Source organism: Musca vetustissima, unplaced genomic scaffold, assembly GCF_032173495.1.
Source record: "Musca vetustissima isolate MV318-11 ecotype Yass unplaced genomic scaffold, APGP_CSIRO_Mvet_v1 utg23084, whole genome shotgun sequence".
Classification (NCBI taxonomy): Eukaryota; Metazoa; Arthropoda; class Insecta; order Diptera; family Muscidae; genus Musca; species Musca vetustissima.
Window position 1 is genome coordinate 222,074 of NW_026883647.1, and position 20,625 is coordinate 242,698.

Genomic DNA, 20,625 nt, shown 5'->3' on the forward strand with positions numbered 1-20,625 from the left:
TCAAATTCTCTATTCTAAGGCCTCTGCAAGAATTTTTATAGAAAAATTTTTATAGACAGAAGAACTATACGAGTTCTTTGGAAAATAAACGGTATTAAATAGGAATTCTGAAAACACTTTCTTTTGTAATGACATTAATATTACCTCTAAAAGTAATTATTTTTAGTTTTACTTTTTTCTATTCAATGCCGATTTCATAGTTCCCAGACTGAAATTTGCTGCATTATGAACCTCCCATTATTTTCTTGTCTTGTTCACAGTAGGTGCTTTATGTTATTTTAATGGAATTTTTCCATTTCTGTGGTATTTATGCGGGAGGGAGTATTGTTTTCTGTTGTTTTTAGTAGTTACGACGAATGAAAAACAAAACGAAATAACTGCAGGCTCATTAGTTTTTTTAAAAACTTTAGGTTAATTATTTGTGGTGTTCAAATATTTGTCTTTTTTTAGAACAGAGTTTCCCAAACAGTCACAGGGGGTAAAAAGGTGTACTCAAAAAAAATTAAATAATAATATTTTTCTATATAGACATTTGTCAAAAACGTCTTTAATAACAAGTCAGTATAACAAAAATAAAATGGGGATAGTTATATCGCGGCTATGAAAAGGATAGACATACATTGCTATTTTTTATAATCTTAATACATTACAGACAATTAGAAAATTGGGCTAGGACCTTAAATCAAATCGGAAATTAGTCCCACCTCATCTTTTGATGGAGGGTATAACATATATTTTAATGTTTAGGCCTTCTATAGATTAGAAGTATCTTCAATTGGCCGTCTATGGATAAAAGGCTTCCAATTTGTCTTCCGGGGCAGATATTCTATAGATAGAAGACCTCTTAGAATTCATTTACATATAGTAGACCTCTATTCAGGCTTCTGGAAAAAGAATACCTAGAATAGATCTTGAAGTTCCCATTATCCATTTATAGATATTAGATCTTCATTTAGCCTTCCACACATGAAAGACCTCCAATAGACCTTCAACTACACAATAGACTTTCTGTATATGTAATATCTCCAATTGGCATACTTTGGAAAGAATGTCTTCTATTATTGAATGCTTAGGCCTTCCATAGATTGGAGACCCCCAAAGAGTCTTCTCTTCCACTGAAATCTCAGATATGAGGATTGCATCCCATTTACCACCTGCAGAAGCAAAGGTAGCAACATATCATAAATTTTAAACATTTTTTCTTTTAATGTTTAATATCACAACAACAATTCCTTTCCCCTTTATTTAATTGTCGGTCTCTCATCCATATATGTGAATAATAATTGTTTGTAACTTCCAATTATAAATAAATAAAAAAATATAGTTATTGTTGTTGGCGCCCAATTTTGTTTTACAATTAAATGGTTTGTTACCATTTTTGTTGCCTGTCAAACAATCGAAACCTGGCCATTTCATACTTTCTTGTTTGCTTGCTTTCCATAAGCAGTTCTCCCTTCCTTTCCACCTCTTTGTTTCTGCATTCAAATTAAGTTGTCTTCATTCTCTCCGCTTTACTTTCGGTGTCAACATTATTACCAGACGTCTGGCATTACAGACCAACTTAATTGTGGTTTACTTTAGTTATTTTTCAGTATGACGTGAGCTTTACGACATTTAAGACACAAAACGCGTGCGCAACCAGGGCAAGAAAGTGAAACAAAAAAAAACTGAAAACAAAAAGTGAAGGCTGCACCTCTAATAGACAGATGATGGAGGCAACACTTTGTGGTGTTGTGCAAAAAAGGCAAAGTAAACAAACCAAAAAAAGCGAAGCAAAAAACCTTAATGTATTCCGTTACAATATCGTGTTATGTTTGAAATTTAAAACCTCCAACAAAATAACAGAAAAAATACTAAGTCAGGAAGTCAGTCAAAGAAGTGATGCTTGCGCCCAGTTTATTAGTCAACACTTATTTCCTTTCCAAAAATAAAAATATTAATTTTTTAAAAAAGTCAAAGAAAAAAGTTTGTGCAAAGAAACGTTTGCCAAATATAAGTTACAAGCTATTCACAACAGCAGGACCAACATTTACATGGCCTCCTTAGTCGTAATAAAACACTCACGAACTTGAAAGAGAAATTCAATATAAGTTCCTACGTTGGCGTTTTACCTACAGATATCAGGACATATCCGCCTATAGAAGATATGATACATCACTGGAAAATTTTGTCCATTGTAGAAGACCGAAAAAGTAGCCTTTATATAGAGTATCGGATAGAAAACCTTTAAATGCTGATCTGCCTATAGACATCTTCGAACCTTTTCTCTATAGATGAAACGATCTGTAGTCTAAAGAAAATGGGCATATGTCTAAAAATGGTCTTATACTGGGTCTTAAATAATTCTAGAAGACTTATGCCTAATTTCTGTAAATATACGATTTTTATAGAGGATCTTTAAAAATATCTTTCGTATAAATACATGTAAAAGACAACCGGTCTAAAAAGTCTCTGGTCTCGGATGACCGGAGATGTGTTATATATATATAAAATACATCTAATATGCCTTATATAGATGACAAACCTCTATGAAGCCTTTCACACATAGAAGATTTCCAATAGGTCTTCTGGAAATATAATAACTTGAATAAACACTCTATAGACAGAAGACCTCCAATAAGCCTTCTACCACTATAATACCTTCCATAGATTGAATACCTCTTGAATAGGCCATTTATAAATAGAAAACAGCAAATCCAGTTTCTGAAAATAGAATACCTCGAATAGACATTTTATAGTTAGAAGGCCCCCTATTAGTCTTTTACACATGGAAGACCTCAAATAGGTCTTCTACACATGGAGGACGTCCAATAGACCTTCTAGAAATTGTACATATGAAATTTACCTACTTATGATAGACAACCTCCATTAGGTCTTAAACGTTTCAATATATTTTCTGTATATAGCATATCTTCAATTGTCCTTCTATGTACAGGAGGTTTCCGATTTGCCTCCAAGGCAGATCTTCTATGGATAGAAGACCTCTTGTAGGATATTTATAAATAGTAGAACTCCAATCGGCCTTCTAGAAATATAATATCTATAATAGACCTTCTATAGAGGTCTAATATTTATAGATGAATAATGGGACATCTATAGATATTAGACTAGACCTACATTTAGCCTTCTATACTTGGAGTCTTCAATAGAATTTCTGTATATAGGATATCTCCTATTGACCTACTATGGGCAGAATGCCTCTTAAATTCCTTCATTTGAATACATCTGATAGCAAATATTATAGGTCTTCTAGAGACCTCTAACTAATTATCTACAATTAAAGGGATTTTAAAATATCTAATAGAGATTGAAAACCTCTGGCGAACTATTTATATGTATAAGTCCTCCAATAGTAGACCCCGTAATAGGTCTTCTATAAATAAAGTTGTTTTTCGATAAATAAAAACCTCTAAACAGTCTCTTTTCTATGAAGACCCATTTTTATCTTCTGTCTATATAAAACGTGCCGATGCTCTCCTCTCTACAGAAGCATTTAGAAGGTATTCCGCCTATACGAGTTCTGACAAAGTTCTTCTGAAAAAACAAGTTAAAAATTCGATGAGTTCGACCAGTTTGAACTTATTTTCATTCTCCACAATAAGGTGGGTCTACGAAGTAACAAAAATTTACCAACTATTTTATCCTCTGAGAACCCACTGGAAAATTTTCAGACATTTAGATGGAAAAATATGCCAAGGACCTCCGTAATATCTAAAATATGCAGGGTGAACATTATGGAGGTAGATATGTCAAAACATAGATCTTTGTTGGAAATTGTCCTAAAAGAACTATGTATCCTCTAAATCCGAAATGTGTAGTTCTTACTGAAGTGCAAGCCTCTGATCGAAGTCTTCCTTCGTGTCACTTCCATCAATTCGTCCCCAATAAGAATTGTGGCGGTTGCATCATCCTGATCATGTCTGCCTATGCAGCAATAGTTAATGAATGGTTGTCCGAGTATAGCATTATCTCCCTCTCTATATGAAGATCTCACCTGACATGCCTGGGCGCGGTGAGCCAGTCCTGTATCAATTACATTTGCGTACTCCAATAGCACTGACCGGCCTGTAAATAGGACCACTAAAATATTCTAAATTTGGCGAGGTTTTATGCTAAACAGTATTAAATTTTCTACACGCATATTTTTAAATCCCCGATTACCGATGCGAGCTGTATCATGATTTCAAATCATATATATCTTATGAAGTTTCCGACAAAATATTTCAAGGTATTGCAAACTGTTATTATTTTTTTAATAGGAAACTATAATTTTATGTTGCATTTTCCAACTACATATTTATTGTACTTCCATTTGTGTTATTTGACATCACGTCTTTTCATTGATTTTTATTTTTCTTAATGGTTATGGCGGCAGACAATTGGTCTACTTATTTGGTATTGATATTGACATCAGCGAACATTTGACCATATCTGGTGGCGGACACATTTTCATGTGACAATATTACAGAGACAGCAAAACAAAACAGAAACATACATATTTATGTATGTGTGTCCCGCCAGCGTATTAGCCAATTTAAACTAGTTTTCATTTATTATGGAAAATAAGGAAAAGAAAAAAAAAAACAAAACAAAATTGCACGAAATACCACAGCAAAGCATGTCAGTGAACCTCTGCGGCGCGGTAGAAACAAAATATTTCTGCCATAATGATGCAAAAAAAAATATGTGGCCATGTTTTGAGAATTAGGTTCCCCTTATGACGATCTGTCTGTCTGTCAGTCTGTCATGTAATAAATCATGTTATCTCCGTCCCCTTCAAGTGAATTGCATTTATAGATTTTTTCTTCAAGGCATGACACCACGCAGTTCACTTGGCTGCAGCATAAAAGTGACTACCTCACACATTTTTTTTATTTTAATAATATTTTGCTGGCAATGTTTCTAAGACTTGTTGTTGCATAATGTTCGGTTTGCCTAATCTTTCGTTAAGAAAAAAATCGAATCTTTGAATGAAAATTGAAATGAAATTATCGAATGAATGAATCAGGCCTCTATGCCAGTCATTAATTAAAAATTGAAAAATGCAATTGGGCAATTTTCAATTAATGCCATAATGAAAATGAAAACGAGGTTAAATATTTGGTGAATGGATTGTTATGTTGCTGTTGTTTTTTAATTACTTCCGTTGCATAATTTATGATTTCAGTGTGATTAACTTGATGATTGAAATATTGGAAAATGATTAGAAATTATTTTAAAATAAGTGATGATAACAAGTATTTTACGCCCAAGATCAGTAGTTGGGAAATTCTTAGTTGCTGTTATGGTAAGACAGCACACCAAAATTATTGAAAGTACTTGGATGTTATGGCCATTTCTGAGACCTCGATTCTAGAACGAAGACAAAGAATCGATTATTATTTATACGAGTTTTGGTATTCAAATTGGTATGCATCATAAGGTCAACATTTTGAAATTTCCTCTATAAGCCTTGTTAGAGGATTTTCAAAATTTGTAAGATAATTTTTTTGCGAATTTTCTGAGGAATATATAATTTTTAGTTCCTAGCATGTGGAACCCCTCCATGCAGAAACTGCGAATATTTTTCAAATCTCCTACTGATCACACAATTCTATATAAAAAATATTACCTTCATTGTTCCTTTAATATTTTTTTTTTTTTTTGAATTTTTTTTGCGAATTTTGGGCGGATTATATAATTGTAGTATGAGGAATCCCTCCATACAGAGACTGAGAGTATTTTACAAAAATCCTACAGATCACATAATTCTATATAATAAATATTTTGAAATTTCTAATTATATATAAGGGTGCGATATATATAATAAATATGTAATATAATAAATATATAATTTTTAGTCCCTAGTATGTGGAACCCATCCATGCAGAAACTGCGAATATTTTTCAAATCTCCTACTGATCATACAATTCTATATAAAAAATATTACCTTCATGGTTCCTTTAACATTTCTTTTTTGCGAATTTTGGGCGGAATATATAATTTTAGTATGAGGAATCCCTCCATGCAACAACTGAGAGTATTTTACAAAACTCCTACAGATCACAGAATTCTATATAATAAATATTTCCTTCATGGTTCCTTTAAGTTTACTCAAAGGATAGAAAAAGTATACTTTAAAAAATCCACTCTTATAAAAGTCCTTCAAAAATATGCTATAAAAAACCCACACTTATAATCGTACTTGAATAAATCTTTAAAAAAATCCACATTTATAATAGTCCTGATAATTTTTTTTTTAAATTGAAAATCTTTAACATTTATGTTTTTTTTTTATAAAAATCATTGATAGATTTTTCTATATATAGTAGACCTACTATATGGGACCATCTAGATCTTATATAAGTAATAAACTTCAATAAATATGGTAGGGAAGCCTTCCAATGGTCTTCACCGTATATATGTTTTCTTTGGGTCTGTACATAAGTTTTCTCATCTTTTATATGTTATCTATAAATTAAATAAATTATATAAGACTCATATCTATGACTTTCTATAGGTCTTCAATACATAATAGACCTACTATATCTATTCTATACATAGAAAACCTTCGGTGTGTTTTCAATAAATCGAATATCTCTTATATATATTCTATAGGATACTATAAATAATACGCTGTCTTTTTAGAAGACCTACATATGGTCTTCTTTGGTCATACGATTTTCTATGGGTCTGTATATAGCCCCTCTAAGTAGAATACCTCCATATATGAATAAAATACCTGTAGAGGTCTTCCATGGATAGCCCTTAACATTAATAGTGTCTTCCATTGTGGTATTGTGAAAGGAATTGTAGGACCCCATAGGTCTTCTAGCAAGGGATTTTTTTCAATAGGTCTTATATGTATTATATATTCATTCCAACTATTTTCTATGGTTAGAAAACGTTTATAGGCATTAGAAATCTTTCTGTAAGTATTTTACGGATGAAAGGCCTTCCATAGGTCTTCTACCGATGAAGGCTCGTCCATGAAGTCTTTATGGATAGGAGATCATCCACAGGTCTACCACAGATATTCTATGGACCTTCCATGGCTGAAATACCATGTTCAATGGATTGAAAATCATAGGTCTTTTATAAATAATAGAAAAAAATCTTCCATAGATTTTATGTGGACAGAATGCCCTTTAAGGGTCTTTTGCGATTAGAAAAGCTTCAACAGATCTTACGTGGACCATATGAGGGTGAAGGATCTTTCTTACATGAATGGAAAATATTCAATGAGTCACTTAGGGAAGACCACATCCCCATCTTTTTTAGAAATTTCAAAGTTTTTATAAGGATATAATATCTTCTATATAGATTATTTAGGTCTTCTATAACTAATGGATATAAGATCTTTCATAGTTTATATATGGACATGGACAGAAGGCCTTCTAAGTGTCATCTACAAATATAAGAGCTTTTATAGATCTTATGTGAATCATATAAGGGTGGATGGACTTTTTGAGATCTCCTTTGGATGGGGGTACTTCAATAGGTCATATTAAGAAGAATACATCCACTTGATCTCCTATAGGTCTTCAATAGATCTTCCATGACTTAAATACCTTGATCTTCCATTGATGGAAAACCTTCCATATGTCTTCTATAAATAATAGATAAAGACATTTTCCATAGATTTTATATGGCCTTCTATGGGTATTCTTAAGCAGTAAGATCTGTGGACCATATGTGGGCGGGGAACCTTTCTGAGATATTTTATTGATTGAAGATCTTCAATGAGTCATCTATAGAAGAAAACCACATCCCCCTATTTTTTTTAGATAGAAGAACTTTCATACCTATATGGATATAAGATCTTTATTAGCTTCCTTCCTTCTTATAGATGAACTTCCAGAGATCCTATATGGATAGAAAATCTCCAATAGGTCTCTATATAGTTTCCTATAGAAGCTTTTTTGTACCCAACATTTCAAAATATTCCTTGGGATCTCCATGTAAATATAACTGATCCGAATGAATATCTATGTAAAAAAACCATTTTCTCTGCCTTTTTGTTGGTATGAATCAATATACTTAAGATTGATCTCTGACATTTCGATATAGTCCACTTAAAACTGTGCCGCCTTATTTTCGGTATTTTTAAAGTTTCAATCACATTTCACAATAGAAATGTATGTATCCTGGCGATTCGGATTTTAAGATATAACCCCCACATAAGATATAAGCATCTCCGTCTCATTTCCGCTATTATAATGGTTCTAGTTATATTTTTCAACCGATGCAGGTATTATTGGGCATTACGGGTTTTAATATTCGGTATTTCTATGCTCTGTCATTTCGATTTCCACAAACGATGGAACAACTTCCTGACAGAACATTTTCAATATAGCCCAATAAAAGGGTCTCGAATGATGTTTGTTTTTTCCAAGTCCACCTTATGCTAAACGGTATAAGAAGAAGATATTGTAAAGATATACTTTTTTTGAATCTATTGTAAATTGACCTAGGTAACAATTGTTTTTGCTGCTATTCAATATTACTTAATTAGTTTAACAATTTATTTGCCTAAGCATTAGTGTTGATAATCTGTTTATTTTTAAAATTTATGTCATATTTCTTGTGTTACATCTTTTTGTTTGCCAAAATACTGATGATAAAGAAAATGCAACAAAGTCAACACACATACACGTACGCCTACAACGAGAATAAAATTATTTTTAATATTCAAATAAGTGCAGGTTGTCGCTGGCACCTCCGTTCGTATTTAATATTTTATGTACATAAGTTTCGAGTGCATTTCTTTTCTAAATGCTGATCATAAAAGCCAAAAGCGAACAGCAAACATCACAACTGGCACAAACTATAAATTTGTGTCATTTTCAACAACAACAACAATTTAAATTCAAACTGACATAGACAAAATATTGTCCCATTCAAAATTAGAATCGACTTTGGCAAACTACGCAAATTATAAAGTATTTTTTCTAATTTTTTTGTAATTTCAATTTGAAGGGAAAGGTTGATGGCATACACACGTATGTGCTTTGTGGCGCGGATGTGAAAATAACCTTGAGAACTTAGTCGTGTGTGATAAGTTCGTTTGCGACCAGTTGTTCATAATTCGTTTAATTGCAATTGCAATGGATCATAAAAAACTATTAGAAGTGATCGTAGGCGACCTAAGTTACGATATTTGCATTAGATTCGAAAAGGTATGATGAAAAATAGGGGTTTCGGAATGTTTTTCCTAGAAGTGTTCGAAGCGATCACACAGCGTAAAAAAATGACAACAGAGTGGTTCTCTGACTGACACTGCTTTGATGAGAAAGTTTCAAAGCGTAGTGCATACTTTTAGGAGTCAATATATACTTTATCAAATATTTATAAATGTTAGATTTATTTACACTTCCAAAAACCCGAAGTTTGAAACAATTTTGGTATGAAGATTTCCTACCCAATATTATGGTACCTTCCGAATGTACCCAAAACTTCTAAGTCAAAAGGGTGATTCTCTGTCTGACACTTCTTTAATGAAAAAGATTCAAGCGTAGTGCATATTTTTAGGCATCAATACCTCGAAATTTGGACCCCTTCCGAAGGGACCCCAAACCTGCTAAGATTTAAAATATGTAAATACTTCGCAAACAAATCATGAATTCAAATAATATTCTGGCTATGATTTTGTTTTTTTTTTCTTGAACATAAAACAAATTCCTTATCCTAACCAGAGATCAATGCCTTTAAGACCATAAACGGCAACCGGCTAAAATTAAACAAACAGCACAACAATACAAAAATCACGAAATCATAAAAATATTTAACAAGTTTGTATGTCATGCTGCCGGCCTGCCAGCCAGCCTGCTTGTTGGAATTATAGAACGTGCCGCATTTTAAACATTCACACACAAACACATACACATGTCAAATATGATTACAAACATAATATAAAACCAGTTATTGGAGAAAAAACAGAAAAATAAACATAAGTCACAACCGCCAAATGCCGGTGCAATAATCCGGCAGTAAAGATTTTCGTTGTGAAGGTGGTGGTGCTGCTGCCTGGTTAGCAAAACCTATAGCAGCAGTTGCATGCATGCTGCCTTCCAGCACACTTGATCGCGTAATAAGCCACATATGGCGGTGATTTTTTGCTCCAAACAACAGAGGCTGTTGTTTAACGGGTTGCCACTTGGAGAGAATGGCATAAATTGGTCGGAACTTGTTTTTGAAACTTTTATAAAGGTTCCTTCAGGGTGTCATAGCTCTGTTATAAATCTTTATATACAGAAATTCCTTTCATAGCTCTGTTATTAAAATAAGAACACCTATGATGTGTAGAAGGCCTTCAATAAGTCTTCTGTGGATCGAAGGAGTTCTATTGGTATAAATCTTTATGTAAATCGAATTTCGACTTTCTACATGGCATCTATAGACAGTACATCTTTGACTAAGCTTCTATGGACATCTATTTATACGAAAAAAATCTACATATGACAGTAGAAGTATGTTCTGTAGATGGCATAAAACCTTCTATGTCATAGAATCATATCGGTATATTCCATATAAAAAATTGGCGCCCAACGTGGGACCACAACAATTGAATTTTTAATTAAAATCACACTTTAATTGGGCATGTAATTGGTGTGCGGCGGATGAGCCATCAATTCCACGCTTTGGGTAGTCAAGAATACGCTGCTTTGAGATGATAAGTGATATCTTGAATTGGCTTGGTGCCCAATGGATTTTACAATTTTTCGATGTGCCTCTTCCACGAACAATTTTTGTTGGGTTTTTTATATAATCAATATCGAATGTATGCAGGTTAAAAAATGCTCACTCATACCCCTATTCAAAGATATGTCGTCTTAGAGCGTGTAAAAAATGGGCTATACCCAAAACAGTTATATATGTGTAATGTACTTTGAGCGAAGCGGTCTGTATTTATAATTCCTTAGAAGGGATTTCCATGCTCCTTCCTATCACCAAATTAGGTATTGAAAATGTGATACATCGGTACAAGTTTTGGTATAGTATTCATATAATGGTACCCCAATATTCGGCATTTTGGGCACGTTTCACAACAGATTTGACTGCAATTTTATATTTTGCGTTCTTATTGAGTGGAAAATCTTCATTTTCGGCATTTTGGAGATTTTGGAGTGTTTTGGAGTCTCATTGGGAAGCAATCAAAAAAGATCAATATGGCCCATTTTTTGGGGTAGAATCGGAATTATGGATATTTAGGGTACGTTTTTTAACCGAATTGGCTTTAATTAATATTTTGGATTCGAATTGGGTGTCAAATCTTCCTTCCAAAAATGATCACGATCTGTCCTCGTTTTGGGATAGGCCTAATAGATTGTTAGCCCAATTTTTGCTAGTTTGAAGATTTCGGTATGTTGGAGATCCAATTTTAGAGTCTATAGTTTGATGTTTTTAAATCCACGCCTTTGGTAGGCCCCCAAAAACTATTCTTTAAAAAATCCACGCCTTTGGTAGACCCTCCAAAAAATATTCTTTAAAAAAATTCACGACTTTGAAAGGCCTTCATAAAAAATTCTTTAAAAAATCCACGCCTTTGGTAGACCCTCCAAAAAATATTCTTTAAAAAAATTCACGACTTTAAAAGACCTTCATAAAAAAATTCTTTAAAAAATCCACGCCTTTGGTAGGCCCTCCAAAAAATATTCTTTAAAAAAATTCACGACTTTGAAAGGCCTTCATAAAAAATTCTTTAAAAAATCCACGCCTTTGGTAGACTTTCCAAAAAATATTCTGTAAAAAAATCCACGACTTTGAAAGGCCTTCATAAAAAATTCTTAAAAAAATGTTCTTTAACAAATCCACGCCCTTGGTAGGCCCTCGTAAAAACATTTGTTAAAAAATCGACGCCTTTGGTAGGTCCTCAATAAACATTCGTTAAAAAATCGATGCCTTTGGTAGGTCCTCAAAAATATTCTTTAAAAAAAAACACGCGTTTGGGAGGCCCTCGAAAAATTATTCTTTAATTTGGTAGGCCTTCAAAATATGTTGTTTTTAAAAAATCTACGTATTTGATAGGCCCTCAAAATATATTCATAAAAATACATTTTTCGAAAAAATCTACGTTTTTGGTAGCTCTCAAAAATATTTTTAAAACAACATGCCTTTGGTAAGCTTTCCAAAAATATCTTTAAAAGTCCACGCCTTTGGTAGGTTTTCAAAAATATCTTTAAAAGTCCTCGTCTTTAGTAGGCTTTCAAAAATATCTTTAAAAAAAATCCATGCCTTTGGTAGGCCCTCAAAAAATATTAAAAAAATCCACGCCTTTGAAATTTCGATGATTATTAATTTTAATTAAATAATTTGTGTGAAATTTGGACGATAATTTTTGGTATAAAAAACCCCAACGTCATTAATGGCAACGCTGTTTGTTTAACATTTATTTGGTTGTTCGGGGGATCGCCGCCACTGTAAAATAAACATCAAAAGAGAAACAATGTTTACTCTTAAAATGCTCTTTTCCCCAAGTATCGACACTGCTGTGTATCTGTGTGTTGGTTGGTTGGTGGCGTTTATTGGGAGAGCACCATCATGGTATGTTTTGGGCTTCATCTTATCATCTGTTCCCTATGCCGTTGTCTGTTAAACGAACTGCTGTTGCTCTTGTCGTCGTCGTTGTTGATTTCCAATTTTCAGTCAACGGCAATTATTCGATTCAAAAACAACGACCGTTATAACGCGACGGCTGAAAATGCGTTCGTAGTGACAGAAGACCTTTATAATAATTATTACTACATTTTTTCTGTTCGTTTGTTTGTTAATTTTTTTGCAATAATCCGTGCAGATAAAAACAAAAACAAATTCGCAAATGTGTCTATTTTGACGTGCAAAAAAAACCCAGGCAGCAAAAATACAATTTGTTCAATATTCGACAAAATAATTAATAGCAAATAAAAAAGCAAATATAAAAAAAATATTGGAAAAATATAAACAATAATAAAATTATACAACATTCATAAAAATAAATAACCAACTACATATCTACCTTTTGTGATCTCATAAACAATTTTTTAACGAGTGTCGTTATTTTCAGATTAAGGTAGTTTTTTTTTGGAAATTCCTTGGAAATATGACAATACGAAAGTTCAACAATATTTTTGTTTAAAATCTATTCTTAGTTAAAAAGTTTTAAATATATATTTAATGTCCTTCATTACCGGTAATTTTAAACCTCTTAACAAAAAACCGTTTCTTGTTCTTGTTTTTTTTACGGAATTCCGCCAACCATTGACAGGTGTGTGTGTGCTTGGTTCTTACCTTCATCATTCCCAGTTGGTATTGGACATTAAAACGTTTTAAACGGTTTTTATGCAATATCTAGTTGTTGTTGTTATTTTTCTATGGACATATGACGGGGTGTTTTTTTGCAAAAAACTACACATCTGTACAACACTTGGTTGCCATAGAAAATCATAACACCATAAAATGTTCAAGATTTTTAACATAAAAATAGATTAATTACTCAAAGTAGAAGAAAGAAAAAATAAATAAATAATGTGTATGTTGTAATTAAAGGTGTTAATTTTTTTAGTTCTTATTGTTAGTTGCTATTCAGACTTCATATGAAAAAGAGAGGGAGAGATCGAATAGGAAGTGTCTGTGTGAGATAAGGAAAACCTTGTTTTAAATCACTATTGCAATGGTTTACTATTAAATGCAATAGTACTTCCTTAGATTAATTTCGAATGAAAACCAGGAAAAATAGATCGGTTCAAAATGTTAGACTTCATTCAATAATAAATGGTACATCATGAGAATATGAAGATAGTTCCGATTTTAATATCATCCATAAGGGAGAGTGTATATTAAATTTGTCATTTAGTTTGCAACACCTCGAAATATTCAACCATAAAGTAGATATAATCTTAATCAGAATAGAGCTTTGAAATTTTGCATATTGCTCCTAGGATATTTAGTATTGAAAGTGGGATAAATCGGTCCATTTTCCGTATAGCCCCATATTCGGAATTTTGAGAATTATGGAAATGGGTTTCAATCTATATAACTGTAATTTGGTATTTAGAATTCAAAATGGGTTTGAACATGTTCCTACTAAAAATTATTAATATTGGTCTACTTTTAGGGTAGCCACCATATAACGGTTGCGTAGTAAATCTTCCTACAATATTGACCTACATACTTTTTAAGATACCCTTACACCCAAATTTCGATATTTTGATGTATTTAGATACGATTTTCAATTGAATTGACTCGATATTTTTGATTCTCATTGGCCAGAAAATCCCCCTACCAAAAAATATAAATATTAGTTAATTTTTCGGAATATCCCCCAAAAAGCGGTACTCCACATTATTCGGTATTTTGGGAGGTTTTTCATATTTTTTTTTTTTAACAAACTGGCTTAATTTGATATTATTATGTCTAATATACTATATATACCGGTCCACGTCATGGTATAACTCCCATATAATCATACTCCACAATATACGGTTTCAATATTGGTCCACTTTTTAGGATAATACGGTACCCCCCAAATTTCGGTATTTTGGTGTTATAGGCACGGGTTTCAACCGAATTGGCTTCAATTTGTTACTTTAGATTCTCATTGGTTAGAAAATCTACCTAACAAAAAATATCAATATATTTTCGGGGTACCCGTCATTATTCGGTGTTTTGGGTACGTTTTTTAACACTAGATTGCCGAAAGCGGTCATTTTGACCGTTTTTCATTTTCAAGTACAAAAACAATTGTGTATATTATGACACAGCTTTTTTAAATTTGGTGAATTTTTGTACCCATAGAACTACGTTTATTTATCATAATAGATGCTTCCTCCCATCTTTCATTCCCCGTATTCCATTGTGCTATACCTATATTGCCTAAAATCGGTCTCAAACTGAGTCTACTTTTATTATTGTATAAAGTAAATTTCTTATATGACCAGATCAGTACAACAACATCGAAACCCATTTGCTACTCAAGAAACACAAACGAACACACAAATCGGGAAAAATAAATTTTATATTTCCAGTCGATTTCACTCTTAGAGTAAACACGTACTTCGAACATTTTGTCCGCGGTCTTATTTTTCAAAAAGGAAAAATCCAGAGCCGTCCCAACGAAAACAAATAATAACAACGTTTTGTATGATTGTAAATAAAATATTAACAAATAGCTTTAATAAAAATTCTTTCAGTATGAGGTCATTTTGACCGATTTTAGGCAATATAGGTATATACAAAATTCCGGTCTTTCTAGTGTTACCGTATTGACTGTATTTTGAGCTGTGGAGATTCATATTTTTTTACTATAAGGGATGGGTTTTAAAAGAATATTTTTTCAGGGCCTATTATTGGCGTGGGTTTCAGGATTCAGGGATTTAAGTGCCTACTATAGGCGTGGATTAAAAAATATTTATTTTCAGGGCCTACTATAGGCGTGGATTAAAAAAATATATTTATTTTCAAGGCCTAGATTTGAAAAGAGACCCATTCTAAGAAGATAAAATACCTTAGCGTATAATTTCTGTTCTAGAAGCAAAGGGCTACCTAAAAAAAAAAATAAATAAATAATAAATTAAAAATGTTCACAAAATATTATATAATTTTTTTAAAGCATTGAAGGGTATACTTATTGTTGTAATACTATTTTGGGCACCTAATTCATGTTTATTATAATATTTCACTTAATTTCAAGTTTATTTCCATTTTTTTCTGTTTTTTTGAAGAATGTTAATTAATCAGTTATGTTTTTATATTTAAAAGAAACTGATTTTAATTTAATTTATTTTTTGAAGATTTCGTTCTACAAAAAATTCTCTAAACTTAAAATTGGCAAAATATTTTAAGTACGGAAATCAGGTATATCCTCTATGCCTAAATATTTAATTTGCAATGCCAAACATAAACCCAATAGCAATCTACGCAAATTTCAAAACTCTATCCTAATCTCGGGCAGAAAGGCAGGCAAACATATATACATATATATAATTATATGTCCATATAGAAGGTATAAAAAAAATTAAAATACCACTTTTCAATAGATATTTCCTTCTTAAGCTTTGGAAATTTCCGAAAATATTGTTGAACTTTTGCAAAAGCCATGAAAATTGCACACAAAAAATCAGCTGACTTTCTTACTATAAAAAATACATATTTCCCATTTTATCTTTGTAGAAAAATAATACCAATGAAAAACTCATAAATATTAAAACAAAAAACTGAAAACCAATATCAACAATAAAACAAATACAACTGTGCGGTTAAAAACAATACAAAAATGCGATATTAACGAACAAAAACAATACCCAGCTCAGGTGTTGATAAACTTTAAAGAAATTTCTCTAAAAAACAAAACACACAATATATAAAAGTGATATAATAAAAGACTAAAATAAAAAAGTGATAAACGAAAGCAAAAAAAAACCCAAACTAATATTGGAAGATAAAAAAATAGAAAAAAACCCTACGAAATAGTAAACCATGGAATATTTAGAATATGCCATTGAATTGTGGCACTATGTGCCCTATATATTTTATGCCTTTGTCTTCCTCACCCTAATACCCAAATCATTGAGAAGAATCAATGAGTTTGCCAAGACCGATTATGAAGCAAATCGCCATAAATATCATCGTTGTTATGGACCCGAATTGTGCTGTCATGTCTTGGAGGGTGATGAACAACATTTGCCCAAACAAAAGCCACGTAAGGCAGTGACACGTGTCTATCCCAAAAAGCAAGCCAGTGGCGGCAAAAAGGAAGAAAAACCCACAACAGCAGCAGCAGCCACTAACAGCCATGAAGAACCTGCCAATGTCTATAAACGTCAGGTGCACACCCACACAAATGTTAATAAAATTGCCAAAATGTTTGAAAGTGGTGGTGTCCAAAAGAAAATCAATCGTGTTACACCCACAATACTACCCGATTTCCGTAGATGTTCGTTGAATTTTGATGATGATGATCATGATTTGTTTGAGCGGAAAGAGGTGATAAGCACTAAGGTTTTGGAGGATCAGCACAGCACGACTACGCCCAGGAAAAGAGAAAATGTGGTGTTACGACGTTTGTCCAAACTTAGCCAAGAGTTGGAGGAGAATAATGAAAACTCAGCAAATGTTCTTAATCAAATGCCAGGTGGCCACAACGATTGGCACAGTGAAGCCATAAATATTGAAAAATCCCAACGTAGCCGACCGACAGCTTTAAATTTAAGTGATATCAATTCAGCAACACCCTCCACCATGTCACCAAATCACTCCTCCTCCTCACCACAATCTTCACCACATTCATCCAATTCTCCGTTAACATTATCGCCGGTGGAGAAAAATGTACCGATTTTAAATATGAAATCCAGTCTGGAGGATATATTTGCCGCCATAGCCAAGAGTGCAGAAGACTCGGATGGCTTCCTATATCGTGGTTGTAATTCTCTATCACCCGTAACCTCCATCGATGATATTCTGTCACAGCGTCGTTTATCACGGCCCCTATCGGCCTATTCAATAAGTGATCTGCTGAATGATGATCAATCCGCCAATAAAAGTGTCGACGAGGCAGCTTATATGGAGAACTTTTTAAAAGTCTTAAATAAAACATGAAGATCTCTATTTCGGATTAGGTAGTTAGTGAAAATATTGAAATTTATTGTTTCGAGTTTTTAAGTCTTTTAAGAATGAATAGAAACCAGCAGATTATCACGATTCGATTTGTAATAAAAAATGAGCCTAAAAATAATTTCTAAAAAAATTGTTACTTATTTTAGATTTTTCTATAATAATAAATTTGAAATAGCATCCATTTTTATTACCAAGTCGAATCGATATTAAAATATGTAAATTTTGTGCCAAGCCATCATTTCAAGGATTATTATATAGATAAATTGTTGGAGGTCTTGGGTGAAACGATTTATTAAATATAAAATACAGAGAATTTATAAACATATATTCTTTATTTATTTGAAAATGTATTTTTATATATAAAATTATAACAATACAGACATTTCTATTTTTTCTCCACCTGCCTTATATCAATTTAGTGTCTCAAAATTATAGGTTTTTTCAAATTTTAATATTGTACATATATAATATAAAATAATAAAAACGAATATAAAATGCATAGGCAGGACTACCAGGACCCTCATTCCCCCAAACAAACCACCCACCCTTTTTGTATTAAAAAAAAAAAAAAAAAAAAAAACAATAAATATTTATTTGTCTCAAATAATATTCAGAAAATGGTTAAAGTGTTCCTAACACTTTATGCTTTAAATAATTTTATATAAATATTTAAATATTTTTTTTTATTTTGTATAAGAAAACATATTTGAAATTTTTGATTATTTTAGTATATTTTTTTTAAACTTATCGACTAATAATTTTAGTTTTTTATATAATTTGTTAAGTTGTTGTATTTATTTAATAATAAAAGACTAATTAACTTATAAACTAATTTTATTTTATGCATTATATAAAATGTTTTATTTTGCAATATGTATGCCAGTTTTATTATTTTTTATGAAAAAAACCTCATTATTTTTCTTAAGTATAACATTTATTAAGCTAAACTATGGTATTACACTAAGTGTGAATATTTAGTTTCCTTTTTATATAATAAATAACGACCACAAGAATTTGTAAATAATATTTTAATAAATAATAAAAATAAACAAGATAAATTAAAAAAAAATCGAAACAATAAGACACATATTTTTTATTTATTTTTTAATATTTTATTTTGGAAACAAAGGTAAATACATTTTCAATTTCGAAGCATGGAATAAAAAACTATTTATTAGAAAATCTAGCAAAGCTTGGATTGTAAAAAAATGAGTATTACTGCAAAAAAAAATATTATTTCCCGAGGCGAGGATTTATAAAAACAATAATGTTTTTATACTCTTCGCCACACTGTGGAACAGGTTATTATGTCTTTGTGCATATGTTTGTAACAGGCAAAAGGAATCGAGATAAACCCATGGTTCCTTTTGAGAATATGCATAGAATCACTTTCTGAGTCGATATATGCATGTCCGCCCGTCCTTCCTCCGTCTGTTGATGTTAAATTCTAAACAAAGTACTGGTCGCATTTTTAATCCCATTTGGATGAACAGCTCATTTATTTGGCCCAAGGACGAACCCTATTGAAATTTAGAAAAATCGGTTAAGATTTAGATATAGCTCCCATATATATTTTTGCCCGATTTACGGACATTAGTCCCTGAAAATCTTTCGATTGGCACGAATTTTGGCATAGCGTATTGAATTAAGTCTAGAATGATGTGTGCTAAGTTTCGTGAAAATCGGTTCAGATTTAGATATAGCTCTCATATATAGTTTCGGCCGATTTTAGGTAAATGGTGCACCAAAGTCCCTGAAAATCATTCGATTTGTACGAATTTTAGCATAGTTCACTAAATTAAGTCTAGAAAGACGTGTGCTAAGTTTTGTGAAAATTGGTCCAGATTCAGATATAGCTCCCATATATAGTTTTGTCCGATTTTAGGTTAATGGTGCACCAAAGTCCCTGTAAATCTTTCGATTTGCACGAGTTGTGGCAAAGCGTACTGTATTAAGTCTAGAAAGACGTGTGCTAAGTTTTGTGAAAATCGGATCAGATTTAGATATAGCTCCCATATGTAGTTTCGCCGATTTCAGATAAATGGTGCATCAACGCCCTTATATATCTTTCGATACACGTCTATAAAGACGTGTGCTAAGTTTTGTGAAAATCGGTTCAGATTTAGATATAGTTTCGCCTGATTTTAGGTAAATGGAGCACCAAAGTCCCTGCAAATCTTTCGATTTGCACGAAATTTGGAACGGTGTACTCAATTTAGTCTAGAATTGACGTGTGTTAAGTTTCGAAAAAAATCGGTTCAGTACATAGTTTTGTCCGATTTTATGTAAAGTCCCTATATATCTTTTATGACAAAGTCCCTTTATATCTTTCGATATGCGGGCAATTTTGCATAGTGATTTTCGTGCCTTTGAGATGAAAATCTGTCTCTACCATAGCTCGTGTGTTAAATTTCGAGAAAATCGGGTTCGATTTAGATTTAAGTTCATTCAATTTCATGCCAATGTTCCTTCGAGGAACAGGCGACGTCTGTAGAATATACCCAACGTGGTGAAGGGTATCATATAGTCGGTTCAGTCCGACTTTACAACTTTCCTTACTTGTTTTTTTGAAAAATTTCCGTAGATTGAATGTATGTTTTTTGAAGTTTTTTCGTTTGAAAATTGTTATCGTGATATTTTTTTAATACAGCTGGCATTTCTGCAGTGCAAACTTCATATCTATCATAGAAGCAAAGACTCTCCCTCTCTCTATCCACACAAAACATCGAATTTTCCAATTTCAAATTTTTCAATCTCTTTGATGTCTATCAAAAATTAGTTCTATTTAAATTCAACCATATTTGCTATTTTGATGAACAAGGAAAGGTGCCACCCACTAATTGTTTCGTTACGCTTCATTTCATTTTCGTAGTCATATTTATTTATAAGAACAAAACAAATTAAATGGCGAGGGGGAAAAACTTCATTTGTTTGTAAACAAATTCGTACAGACGACGAAATTAACAAATGGATACGTGACACAGACGTCATCATCACTATACCTAATATACCAAAAATCGATAACTGTTATATAAATAATTATTTGACAGGTATCGG

The 20,625-nt window shown here is 32.1% G+C and overlaps 2 protein-coding genes across 2 annotated transcripts in view; both read left to right on the top strand.

Annotated features, from left to right (window-relative positions):
* Positions 1-20,625, top strand: part of LOC133330569 (mucin-2) — a 254,746-nt gene that overhangs the window by 213,764 nt on the left and 20,357 nt on the right. The gene's annotated exons all lie outside the window — the stretch shown is intronic.
* LOC133330566 (uncharacterized) lies at positions 16,432-17,550 on the top strand. Its single transcript, XM_061539005.1, has one exon. The coding sequence runs from the start codon at positions 16,432-16,434 to the stop codon at positions 17,548-17,550; it is 1,119 nt and encodes a 372-aa protein (XP_061394989.1).

Excerpts from the sequence above, each read along its gene's own strand:
- LOC133330566 (XM_061539005.1), top strand. The coding sequence starts at position 16,432 with ATGGAATATTTAGAATATGCCATTGAATTGTGGCACTATGTGCCCTAT.